General features: G+C 36.1%; 1 protein-coding gene across 7 annotated transcripts in view; it reads right to left on the reverse strand.

Annotated features, from left to right (window-relative positions):
* Window positions 1-8,007: 8,007 nt before the first annotated feature.
* The window catches only part of DNAJB14 (DnaJ heat shock protein family (Hsp40) member B14), a 48,396-nt gene continuing 42,474 nt past the window's right edge, over window positions 8,008-13,929 (reverse strand). For all 7 annotated transcript variants that reach the window (XM_032332988.1, XM_032332986.1, XM_032332987.1 and 4 more), the window contains one exon: window positions 8,008-10,404. In XM_032332988.1, coding sequence (XP_032188879.1) covers window positions 10,280-10,404 — 125 coding nt within the window. In that variant the 3' untranslated portion in view covers window positions 8,008-10,279. The remainder of the gene's footprint in view (window positions 10,405-13,929) is intronic.

Genomic DNA, 13,929 nt, shown 5'->3' on the forward strand with positions numbered 1-13,929 from the left:
GGGGACGTGGGGACGCCGGCCCGAGGTTAGAGGGTTCCTTGGCTATCGTCTGGCACTAAAAGACCTGCGGAAGATGTAGGCACGAAGACTTTGTGTGGGCAGGGTGCACAGATTTCCATTAGTTTTTCAAGGCTTGTTATCTTAAGATCTTTTCTTGTAGGTAAAAAACGTTTGAAGGGCTGTTGTTTACAGGGGGAACTGCAGCAGAGTTGCCTGTGTCTACAAGTCCCAGGCTCCTGGGGCGCCTGGCTGACTGAGTCAGTGGGGTTTATGACATGATCTTGGGGTGGTGAGTTCCAGCCGCGGTGGGTGAAGAGATTACTTAAAAATAAAATCTTAAAGAACAAAACAAAACCCAGGTTCATAGATTTCTGAGCCTGATGACCTCCTCTGCCTTGGCTTTTCCAAGGGCTGTTACTCAAGGTCTTGTCTAGATTGAATAGAGGAGCCATGGGCTTTCTGGAGTTTTCACAGTTATTTGTGGAACTCAGCATATGCAAATACTGGACGACCTTCCTTCTTTGCCTCATGATTTAGAAGGCTGTGACTTAGTTGCAGTCAATGTTTTTTGTTTGGTGCCTTGCTCATTTGCACAAGTAACAAAAACCTACGGGTAGCTGGTAAGAAAACAAAGACTATGGGAGCTTGTTAAGGACTCATCTTCAACTCCCAGTCCCTAAAAGTAGGAGTGCAAAAGGGATTCTAGCTTAAGACAGGGGGAAGAGTTGGATACTAATTTCCTATTTATCCGTGAGAAGACAAAATGGTAAACTACAGAGCTCCCAGCTGTTAAAATGATCTAATTATTACAAGTGAACTTGACAGTTCCATAGCAACTCACGTCATTGAAGTTTACTTCCTTTTCCTTATTTAAATCGTTTGATTTCCTAGCTTTGGGATACTGTATTACTTATTTTAGGTCCTCACCCATTCTAGTTTCCTAATTCTTTAGATCATTGCATTTAAAGCATTGTCTTTAGTTTGTTTTTCTCTTTCCACATTTCCCTGAGAACGTGAATTCTAAGTCTGCACCTTTCCTCAGAGTTCTAGGTTCACATTTTTGGCTGCTTGTCGGTTGTTGCACATTTCTAAGTATATGTCTTATAGTCACCTCTGACTCAAAAGCTCCAAAAACTTCTCCCATCAACATTTTTCATAATGTGTGCCAAAATACGCCTGTATCATTTCCATGATTCTACTAGTCAGGTGTCATGTTTGACTGCTATCTTTTGTTCCTCGTGTCTCCTTTTCTGTAACAGATTTTTTCATCGATATTTTTTTTCAATTCCTCACTCAAACCATTATCTAGCAAGATGATATTAATAGCCACTTAGTAATGGCCAGATAAACTTTGCCAAAACAATGCACTTCAGTGATGCACCATTGCAGACTGATAAAGTTGACAGTCTAATCTTTTACCTCTGAACACATTCTAAGGTGAATCCTATACTCCAGCCAAATTGATTACTTCACCTTTCCATCACTGTTTATTATTTCTCCACACTGGTTCTGGAGGGTCCTTTAAACTGAAATGCTTATTTCTCTTGTAGGGAAGGAGAAACATCTGCCCTTCTACCCTCTTAGTTTCTATGGCTGAGCCTAAGAATTGATAGATTATCCAGTGAAAAAAAACACATTGATTTAATATTTTAATGTGTATATGGGAGTATTCAGAAGGAGATAAGGTCCAAAGACATCACTAGTCCCCAAAGTTACATACCTTTTTATACAAAAAACAACAAATCATGGGGATGTGACAAGGAAAGGGGCTTGAGTAATGGACAGTAAATTGTGGGACAGTGATAATGAAACGTGTGGATGAAACCAATGGAAGATAAGGATTATTTTAGTAGGCTTGTTTGTAAAGGTCCATTTTGGTGTCAGTCTCACCTCTGGTGATAAGAATGTTCTCTTCCTGGTAGAGGAAGGGCACCTTTCTCACAGGAAATTTTATGACCTGTTTTTTGGTAAAAGGGGAGGTCGAAGAATCCTTCCTATATCTGTTTTCAAAATAATCAGTATGCCTAAGTGGTGGGCACCTGGGTGGCTCAATAGGTTAAGTAAGGGTCTGCCTTCTGCTCAGGTCATGATCCCAGGGTCCTGGGATCAAGTTCCACATTGCGCTCTCAGCTCCAAGGGGAGTTTGTCGGTCTCCCTCCATATGCACCAACTGCCCTCATGCTCTCTCAAATAAGTAAATAAAATCTTTTTAAAAAACACCAAAGTGGCATATTTTGGGGTGGCATGTTCTGAATCCCTTCACTTTCTTAGATATGCTTTTTTTTTTTGAGAAAGAGAGAAAAAGCATGCATATGCTCACATGGGGTGGGGGAGGGACAAAAGGAGAGGGAGGGAGAGAATCTTAAGCAGGCTCCATCCCCAGAGCAGAGCCCGATGCAGGGGCTCAATCTCATGACCCTGAGACCTGGGCCGAAATCAAGAGTTGGATGTTTAACCGACTGAGCCACCCAGGTGCCTCTCTATCTGAGATACTTAAATCTTGTTTTCTGATAACATCTCACATATACCATATCTGTGCATAATTATGTGTCATAGTGTTGCTTTCCCAATGAGACCATAACCCCTAGAAGGTCAGGTCATGTTTTGGACTTTTTTTCCAGTTTTCTATAATGCCTCAATGTCTTGCACTCTGTAGGCAACTCATTCAGCATTTGTAGACTAAAAGTGGTTAAAAGAAACTACTAATCCTGGGCCTGACTACAACTTCTTATCCGTCCCTGACCCCTCACCATTTGCTCCCAAGTTTAGAGGCAAGTAAAAATATGAACTCTAGCAAGTTCTTTCAATTTCTGGAAATGGTTTTTCATTTTAATATGTTCCATCCTACTGACCTCGATAAATGATAGTTGACCTGGAAAATACTTTTTTTTTTTTCCTCCTTCTTGGGTGGCAAAAAAGGGAAAGCATAGCTTTCCAAGCTTCCAAATACCACTCTGTCCTCAAACTGAAAGAACTAAGATTTCTAATTTCCAAGTGTGATGATTTCTGAATTATGGCAGTCAATGGGAGATTAATCTATTTGAATTTACTCACTGCCACTGGTATAGGACTAGGGGAAATATTTACTGGCCTAAAAAATTACCAGCATTATGTACAGTTTTCCAAAGTGGGGTGTACCAGATGATCCCTGAGGTTCAGGAAGTAACTAGTAGAAACTGTACACATGCACATAAAGTTTTAATCTCACCATTCAAATTTTCTAGTACACAGCATACCAGAGAAATAGTATATTAGTATATATAATACATGAAATAGTTAAATGAGCACATTGTTAAAGTTCTAACTTTATTGTTTGACTTTGTTTCTGCTTATTTTTAGCTTGCTTCTCTTAGCTTTTATATATTGCCAGAGATAGCTTAATTTTTTTATTCTTCTTTCCCATGAAAAATTACCAGTCGTCTTGGTTTAGGTTGGCTCCACTATTAGTGTGAAAATCCTAGTTGGTATTCAAACTCATGGGGAAGAGAGAGTCTTGCTGATTTTCCAACATACAAATATGAAAATTTTATCACTTAGATTGGCCAAGTTGGAAAATGTCTTGCTAATATTGATTCTGGCTATGGTACGGGATTTGATGCATTGAGAATACAATTACAAGGTCATATGCAATAACTTTCTCTTTTATACCACCATTCATTATCATCACACTCTGGATTTAGCCAGTCACCTGAGAAATTACTAATTCCTCTGATCTCTGGCTTGCATATAATAGACAATGAATCACTCACATGTCAACAGCTTAAACTCCCCTACCTTCTTTCCAGCCTGATAGAACCCCAACTTTGGATGAGTTCAGTGAGTTGTATTCCACTGCCTATGCCTAGGCTGACAAGTTAGGCTGGAGAAAACACACACAACTAAGTAGACTAAATTCTGTCACCAATCTGGGACTTGTAAAAATCCGACTTTTTCACTTGTCAGCTGACTCAGTGAAAAAAAAAATTTCCCTCAAACTGTCTTCTTTCCAAGGCTGTTTATTTTTCTTTTCCCTCCCCCACTTTACTCAGATAAACTGCCTATTCATCAAGCCAGTGAAAGCTGTGACATCTTTACCACCAACACTACAGATCTGCCTGCCTTTTACCTATCCTCCATGCTGAAAGAATGCTGGTGGTCGCTTAGCTAAAGTATTCTTCTATCTGTCAAGTGGACATAATATCCTCCTGGACATATCAAGCACTTACTGCTACTATCCCTCTTTTCCTCTATCTTTACTTTCACTTCCTACCTGCCCTTTTACATCAGAATGAAAAACAGAATAAAACAGATCTCTCATGCAGTAAATAAAATCTCACGTAATTAATAATTGAAAAAATAAAAAGCCTTCTTTAGAAATCACATCCTCTTTCAGCTAATATCTTTCTCTATTCCCTTTCTTAGCCAAATTTTTGTGAAGTTTTTAATTGCTGCCTCTATTCCAAATCCAATCAATCAAATAATTCTCTTGGCTCTACTTCCTGAATATCTCTCAACATCACTCATTTATCTGTATTCCTATTCTAATCCAAGTCATGATCATCTCTCCTTTGCCAGTAACGTCCTATCTTCCCTACATTCATGTTTGCCCTCCAGTCCTCTCTGCATAATAACTAAAATGATATTTTAGAAACTCAAATCTCATTATGTAATTCCATCCTCAAAAATCTCAAAGGTTTTCTACTGGCTTAGGATAAAGTCCAGTTATCATCATCACAGTTTATATATGGTCTTATGGAAATTGACCCCTATCTTATTTTAATTCTCTAACTTACCCTTCATTTCCTACGCTATAATCATACAAGTTTGTTCTCATGTAAGTTTGTTTTCACTTCCACAAAATTTCTAAGGCCTTATCAACTTAGCATACTCTGCCTGAAATATATCTTTAGGATTCAGTTCACTCCTACTCTTCTTGTCTTTTGGGTTTCAGCTTAAGCTCACTTTCTCAGAGAAACCTTCCCTGATCCTTCCACAGTAGGTTAAGTCTTCTAGATATGTGCTCTCATTGTACCTTGTAATTCTCTTTGTAGCATTCACCATAATTAGTTATTTATTTGACATTTATTTTCCTGAAGAGATGTAAACTCCATAAAGATTCTGTCTTGTTCAGTGATTAATTCCCAGCACTCAGCTCACTGCTTGGAATAAAGCTTTCATACATTTGTTGAATGGTTAAATAAATGAAAGAAAGTGGATGCTAAGAATATAAAACAGGCGTGCCTGGGTGGCTCCGTGGGTTAAAGCCTCTGCCTTTGGCTCAGGTCGGCGTGCCTGGGTGGCTCAGTGGGTTAAAGCCTCTGCCTTTGGCTCAGGTCATGATCCCAGGGTCCTGGGATCGGCCCCCGCATTGGGCTGTCTGCTCGGCAGGGCATCTGCTTCTCCCTCTCTCTCTGCCTGCCTCTCTGCCTACTTGTGATCTCTGTCTGTCAAATAAATAAATAAAATCTTTAAGAATATAAAACATGATAAAAACACATCCTTTACAGTGAGAACAGACCTTCTTTTTATTCATATATTGAGATAAACTGCAGAGACTGAAAGACAAAAATTCATCACAAATCATTCAGAACATTCATTAAAAATCAAGTGCATTTTTTAACAGAGTTCTCACACAGAAAATTTTATTTTATAAGTCTGATACCACATTAAGTATTTTACAAATCAGACATTTTTAATTCTAATTATATAATCTTAAATGCACTATAGACAAAGTAAGATCTCCTTTACCAGTTTCACTTCATTTAACTTACACAAGGCTTCCATTAAAATCTCATCACACCTTGAAAATTACCGCAGCTTTTAAAAAACACATGATTTAAACCTTAAATGGAAGAAAGTCTTATGTAGCCATTGAAAAAATGAAGACAAAACAAAAATAGGTAAGAAGCATTTCTTAATATAAATAAATTACAAAATATAACTTATGTGTGTTTCTTATCATTCGTATAGTCAGCCAACTCAAAAACATTTCATTTTGAAATCGATGCTTAAAACACTCCAATGTCACCGGAAAACCTCTATTATTTTAGTGGTACTCTTAAATGGCAAAGTAGAATCAGACTGGAATGTCCCGACTCCTGTGCCAAAGTGAGTAAGACTTGCTCAAATTCATGCCGGGTGTCATCGCTGTGCAGTTACGAGACAGCTTGGCAGCTTGGCAACCAATAATCCCAATTGTTCATAATTACTTACTAAACTAGATACTTTGAGAAACACTTCTTACCCCTACATAGTTCCATTGCTAGAGACAGAAACATACAATTATATTTTGAAGTATGGGCCTTCTAGTAGGAATCTCAGTTGTAAAATTTGAAAAGGATCAATGCAAAGAATTCACACCAATGAAATTCTGTGAAATGATTTTCAAAGTTAGAAATAAGAATATCCACTAATAATGGAAGCCCTGCTTTGTGCAAACATAGTGTGGTATATATTAAACAATCACTCATTTGAGGTATTAGCTGGAAAAATATATATATATATATACACCTATACATAGACACATCCACAGAATATTCACAAGTCCATTGGCCCCAAAACCAGCAGATAATAAAATTAAATGAGAACGAATCACATACCAACAGGAAAAAGTTACACACAGAGAACTTACAAAAAAACGTGGTTATATAATCCTTAATATAAGGAGTATGTTTTGAAGTACTGTTTTGGGGGAAAATGTTTCCATTTATATGAAAGTGTCTCTAATAGTAATGGAAACCAAAAAGGAAGCCTGAATTCTAGGACTGTGTTGCCTGTCAGATTATTAAAGGGACATGCAAGAATTCCTTGAAGATCCTTTCTACTCACTTCTTTGTAATTACAAATTAGAACTTAAAAAGTTTTGTAGGTTATTGTTATACTAGTCTTTCCTTTTTCATTGGTTTATAGAGAATTTTACAGATTTTAACTAGGCAATAGTCCAATGTAGCCAATAGACACAGTTTTTTAGCTATTTAGTAAGGATTAAAATTCTGATTATTCGTTTTCAGAAGTTTTCCTGTTCACATAAGAAAAAGGATTATGAATGCCCTTTCAGTTTGCTTCACTCAGGATGAAGACAGATGGTAACATGAACCTAAGCTTCATGTGGGGAAGCTGAATAAATGCACAGATTCTCCTTTTGAACCATATGGTCCTTTGACGTAACACTTACTTAACTGGAAAGATGGCTCATTTGGTTCTCAGGTCAACATCAAAAAATATTCCACTGCTTTAACATGTGGGAGAATTTTTTTTTAAAGGAAATATATGGGAATGCATTATTAATAATGTGTCACAGTTATTAAATATAACAGCTGCATTTAAAATTATTACAGATCAACAAAGAAAAATTGGAGAGGGTAATCATTTCTCTCACTATACACTATTTTAAATACTAGTGAAGTTAAGATTTAACAAGAAGAAAACTTGAGCATAAAAGTGCAATCACAGTAAAGGGCTGGACCTCCACATTCCTGTTCCTGTGAACACCTGAGCTGACACAAAAGTAGAGTGGCTTAATGCACTGGCATATACATGCCTTAAGGATTTATTCATCTATCAAATCTCTGTAAATTATAAAGAAAAATGCAGTGATTATGAAACAAATACTTATTTAAGCATTCAAATGAAATTTGTTCCCAAAATATATTGTTTTTATTAGATGGATTAAAACTTGAATTATTCTCATTGAGAATGAAATTCTCAGATTTGATCAAAACAAATTTTGAAGCTTATAAGCGACTAGCACCAGTCTACTTCAGAACTAAGGAACCAAAAAAGGAGGAAGAAAAGGTACTATTTACTTTCCACCAAATCCTCACAAGGACAACATTCATATGTATGTGTAAAAAGAGATAAAAGTGTAAAGCATTAATAAATAGAGTTGCTGCCAAACTTCTAAAATACCAGTTTGAAAGGCTAGTAAAGCAGCATTAAAAGACTGAGAGCTTTCAGGCAATGGCTAAAATGAACAGTACAACTTATCAAATGAAATTGCAAAGCTTGTGTAGTAAAAATAAGACGGTAAAATGTTGGGATTTTTATTGTAAGAACAGCACACATGAAGACCTTACATCTCAAGACAGGTCTTACTTTTTAGAATTAACACAAAATTCTCAGACTACTTGGTTGGGCCTTTACACCAAAATATAGATGACATTGAAGACTTAATCTTTCCTTGCATACTTTGTATGTAGTTTAAATTATCAGGCACTCAATCAGTTATTTCTCACAGTTGTTTGAAAATTTTATTTTATCAAACACATTTTCCCAAACATTTTATGAAATGTGATGGAATGCAGCAATGGAAATATAATACTGTCCAAAAGCCATATATGACTTCATAATCTACAACTTCACTTAACTTGATAACTTCATCTATCCTTATAAAGTCAAGATTAAGGGAAAAAGAATCACTCAACAGGACTTCAAGTCACATTAGTGTCAATCACAGTACTGTAAATTTCCCATTATAACTGGAAAAATAAATAAATGAAATTTTTTCATTTAAAGTTTTGTAAGTTTTCGGATGTATATGAATTTTCGAAGTGAGAATGCTATGAACTTATTTTCTAAAAATTCATTCTGCAGGCTCAAGAACATATTTAAATTTGTATTTTCTTTAAAGCACTGCTCTTTTTTTTAATTTAAAAGTTTCATTTCTAAAAGAAAACTGGTGAAGCTGTCCAGTTTTCCTAGGGCAGTATGTTGTTTAGTGTAATTCACTAATTCATTCAGATATTTTTACTGATTCACCTGGAAAAGGGGATACAAGAGAACATTTTAAAAAGAATGGTCATTTTAGCAGTTTTATTCAACAAATGCTATAAAATCAACTACGTCAGAAAAAAAAAATCTTTAACCAAAGGAACACTGCCACTAGAACTAGCATGCTTTCACACATACAAAAAATTACCAAAGATGCATTTGTGTTCCATTAACTGAGTATGAAGCAAATCTCATTAAAATATTAGAACTGATAAACATAGAAGACTAGAAATCAAATAGTTTCATACTCAATATACAGGCACCAAAAACTTCAATTTCCAGCTTATTTTTCTAATTTATATTATGGATTGAGTTACAGAGAGCTTAATCCTATAAGATTAATTGAATTACTCAATGGCAAATAGTTTTTAGTTCAGAATTTTGTAAGGATAACTTGCTATATAAATCACTATTCTACCTGCTGCTATATTTCTGCTCACTGTTGCACGTGGCCAAATAGATCATGCTCTGATCAAGTAAGTGTGCTGTAATCTACTTATATGTTTAAGAGTTGGCAATCAGGTTAAAAGGCACAAAGCTTCGATTTTGTAGTATTTTTCTCTTATTACTCATTTGTAGAAAGAACCCATTTACTTTGGATCCTGCTCAAATGATCACTAAGAAGAAACTAAAATTTCCAAGGGGGGCAAAACAGGTGGGTCCTCTTCTTCATAAATCTTAGCAGCCTTTAAAGACAGACATATAAACATGTGGTGGGGCCTTTGAATTACTGGAATTGCAAATTACATAACTTCAATTTACTGTTGAAGACCATTTTTGTTTAATATCTACATAGCCATTTTCTCATATTTTCTTTAAAATCTATCAGTATACCATTTCATTTCTATGCACGGCTTAGCAATTCATAAAACTAAATAGCAAACTGATACTCTACACCAGTTCATGTATCTCAATATATATTCTGGAATATAATGGCAATATTAAAAATATCAATTCCCTCTAAGCTGATAATGCTACAAGATTTACACAGTTAAATAGCTTTTTGTTGTTTCTTTTCTTTTTGAAAAAGTTTCATTGTTTAAACTCCACAAACATTCGACATCTGACAAGAAAAACATAATTTTGTCACAGACCATGTATTCTATCAGTTTAAACTAAAGTGTCTCATGGAGTTAAATGCTAAAAGAATTTAAATAAAAATGCAGTAACCCATATGTACACAAAATGATCATTCCATAAATATTTACATGACCAAAGGAAACATGAAGAATCACTAAAACTGGAAACGGCTACAGGTGTGATAATCCTTTCTCAAGACATTTTTAGTTAGGAACAATATAAGCTTTTAAAGTGAAAATAATTGCCAGAAGCGTAACTAAAACATTAATTTTAGTTTTCAGTTCCCTACTATTAAAGGAGCCAGTAGGTCATAAACAGTCCAAGATTTCAGGGACCAACTATTCAGTTTAGTTTTTAACATCCAATCTTTTTCTTTAGCTCTCATGATAAAACTAAACTTACTTACAGAAAAAATAAAGAGTACGCTAAAAGGTATAAATACAATCCCAGTTCATCCTCCTTTATAAATACTGGTCAGCCGCTCCAATTCTTTACAGTTGTCCATGCTCAAGGCATCTGCCTTCCTTCGAAGCCGATCATCACGGTATACTTTCGCTGCATACTGCATATCTGTTTCTGTTAACAAACAAAAATATTTTGCTAAGTAGATAATAATTTAGGTCACCTAGCTATTTAAGCTGAAATGCTGTTTAAAAGAAACCCTTCAATAGTATTTCTATTAACTGACTTTTTTTTTTTTTTTTTTTTTTTAAAGAAAGACATCCAAGTATTGCTCTAAAAGACTTTGGAAGCCTAGCTTGTAAAACCGACACAGAGCTATTCTAGGAAAGAAATGAAAATAAAATCTTATCAACCCAACACTTTCTCTCACTCCTGTCCTCAATGGTTTAAAACCTAATGCTCTAAAGAAGCATCCTCTTACTTTCATACTAAAGATAAATTATATGCTATTCAATCCTGCTAGTGGTTGTTTTGCTGTGACCTCTTGTTAAGGTTTCAATTAATTATGCCAGAAATTGAGTAGAAAAATTTGGAATCTTGTCCTGAGTTTGCTTGAATTAAAAAAGAAAATCTTACTGAAGGAACACAAAAGGGAAAAAAGCTCACTATAGAATCACAGTAGTGCTATTTGACAAATGAGTACTTCTAAGACTTCCTTCAGTATGTGGGTAGCATTACTAAAGAAAAATAAATGGACTATATATCTTTAGGGAACGGTTCTTTGCTATCTTCTGTTACTCTCAGTCATCTCACTGTTTATTAACACTTCCAAAGGGTGGGGCACTTAGAAAAGATGTAACAAGACCCAGTAAAAAAAGTCACTTTCAGGAAAACAATGGCCAAAGTAAAGGACATCAGTCAGGACCACATTCAAAATATACTCTCAGCAAAAGTATATCCTCTTTTTAAGGAACTTCAGAAATGACCTTTTATTCAGTCAATCCAGCTAGGATTTAACTACTCAATCAAAATTTCAAAATTGCTCCATTCCCCACCCCCACTGCTTTACCTTTGGGAAAAATTAATTAAATTAAAAAAAATTTTTTTCCATTAGCGTATAATGTATTATTTGCCCCAGGGGTACAAGTCTGTGAATCATCAGGCTTATACATTTCACAGCACTCACCACAGCACATGCCCTCCCCAATACCCAAGCACCCTATCCCTACCCCTCCACCCCCCAGGAACCCTCAGTTTGTTTTGTGAGATTAAGAGTCTCTTATGGTTTGTCTCTCACCTGATCCCATCTTGTTTCATTTTTTCCTTCCCTACCCTGCTTCTCAAACTCCTCATATCAGAGAGAGCATATGACAATTGACTGATTGATTTATTTCACTCAGCATAATACCCTCTAGTTCCATCCATGTCATTGCAAATGGCAAGATTTCATTTCTTTTGATGGCTGCATAGTATTCCATTGTATATATATACCACATCTTCTTTGTCCATTCATCTGTTGATGGACATCTAGGTCCTTTCCATAGTTTGGTGACTGTGAACATTGCTGCTATAAACATTTGAGTGCATGTGCCCCTTTGGAACACTACATTTGTATCTTTGGGGTAAATACCCAATAGTGCAATCGCTGGGTCATAGGATAGCTCTATTTTCAACTTTTTGAGAAAACTCCATACTGTCTTGAGAGTGGCTGCACCAGCTTGCATTCCCACCAACAGTGTAGGAGGGGTCCCCTTTCTCCGGATCTTTGCCAACATCTATCATTTTATGACTTGTTAATTTTAGCCATTCTGAATGGTGTGAGGTGGTATCCCATTGTGGTTTTGATTTGTATTTCCTTGATGACAAGTGATGTTGATCTTTTTTTTCCATGTGTCTGTTGGCCATCTGGATGATCTTTGCAGAAATGTCTGTTTATGACTTCTTCCCATTTCTTGATTGGGTGTGTTGAGTTTGATAAGTTCTTTATAGATTTTGGATACTAGCCCTTTATCTGTTATGTCATTTGCAAATATCTTCTCCCATTCTGTCAGTTGTCTTTTGGTTTTATTAACTGTTTCCTTTGCTGTGCAAAAGCTTTTCATCTTGATGAAGTCCCAATAGTTCACTTTTGCCCTTGCTTCCCTTGCCTTTGGCGATGTTTCTAGGAAGAAGTCGAAGAGGTTGCTGCCTGTGTTCTCCACAAGGATTTTGATGGATTCCTGTCTCACAATGAGGTATTTTATCCATTTTGAGTCTATCTTTGTGTGTGGTATAAGGAAATGGTCCAGTTTCATTCTTCTGCATATGGCTGTCCAATTTTCCCAACACCATTTGTTGAAGAGATTGTCTTTTTTCCATTGGACATTCTTTTCTGCTTTGTCAAAGATTAGCTGAGCACAGAGTTGAGGGTCTATTTCTGGGCTCTCTATTCTGTTCCATTGATATATGTGTCTGTTTTTGTGCCAGTACCATACTGTCTTGATGATTACAGCTTTGTAATAAGAGCTTCAAGTCTGGAATTGTGATGCCACCAACTTTGGCTTTCTCTTTCAACATTCCCCTGGCTATTCGGGGTCTTTTCTGGTTCCATATAAATTTTAGGATTGTTTGTTCCACTTCTTGGTAAAAAATTAGCTCCATCCCCTTTATTTGAGGCACTTGTAAAATCCTTTTGCAGATGTGTCTTCCCAGATAAGGTAGATAAACCCAAATTCACAGAGCTAATCAATGACAATTTAGATTCTAAGGCAAACTTCCAACTTCTAACATAATATTCTTTCCATTACTTCAAATTACTGCTTGTATTTTATAATACCTATTGTATCAATCTAGACATTAGAGAGTGTTAGAAATGACTGCAAAACGGAAAAACACTGGTTAAAAAAACTCTATTGGCCAACAACATTTTGATGACATTAATTTATAAAACAAGATGCCTTCATTCTAATCAACAAGTAAAACATTCAATCAGTGGATTAATTAATGTTATATTGAGTTCCTCTAACTTCCATCTTCATTTAAAACCCCTAACCTCTAGAGGCGCCTGGGTAGCTCAGTTGGTTAAGCATCTGCTTTTGGCTCAGGTCATGATCCCAGGGTCCTGAGATTGGGCTCCCTACTCAGCATCTGGCTCCCTGCTTCTCCCTCTCCTTCCCGCTTGTGCTCTCTGTCACTATCTCTGTCTCTCTCTCTCTCTCAAATAAATAAAAATCTTAAAAAAAAATAATATACCCCCTAACTTCTAGATGTTCTGAACTTTTGAAGTTTTATTTTTTCAAGGGGTGCAGGGTGGCTCAGTTGGTTATGTGTCTCACTTCGGCTCAGGTCATGATCTCAGGGTCCTAGGATCTAGTCCCAAATTGGGCTCCCTGCTCAGCAAGGAGACTGCTTGTCCCTCTTCCCCTCCCCCTGGCCTGTGCTCCATCTCTCTTTCTCTCAAATAAATAAATAAAATCTTAAAAAATTTTTTTCAAACCTACACAAAAATTAGATGAACCTACACAAAAATTACAATGAACACTCTAAAACTCTTTACCCCTTGATTGACCAATTCTACACATTTTGTCAAATTTGCTTTAGCTATCTCTATAATAAAAGCTGTTATTGTTGTGGTGGTTATTATTATTTTGCAAAACCTTTTGAGAATAAGGTGTGGACATCATACCTTTCATTCCTAATTACTTCAGCATGTTTCTCATA

The sequence above is a fragment of the Mustela erminea genome, chromosome 2, assembly GCF_009829155.1.
Source record: "Mustela erminea isolate mMusErm1 chromosome 2, mMusErm1.Pri, whole genome shotgun sequence".
Lineage (NCBI taxonomy): Eukaryota > Metazoa > Chordata > Mammalia > Carnivora > Mustelidae > Mustela > Mustela erminea.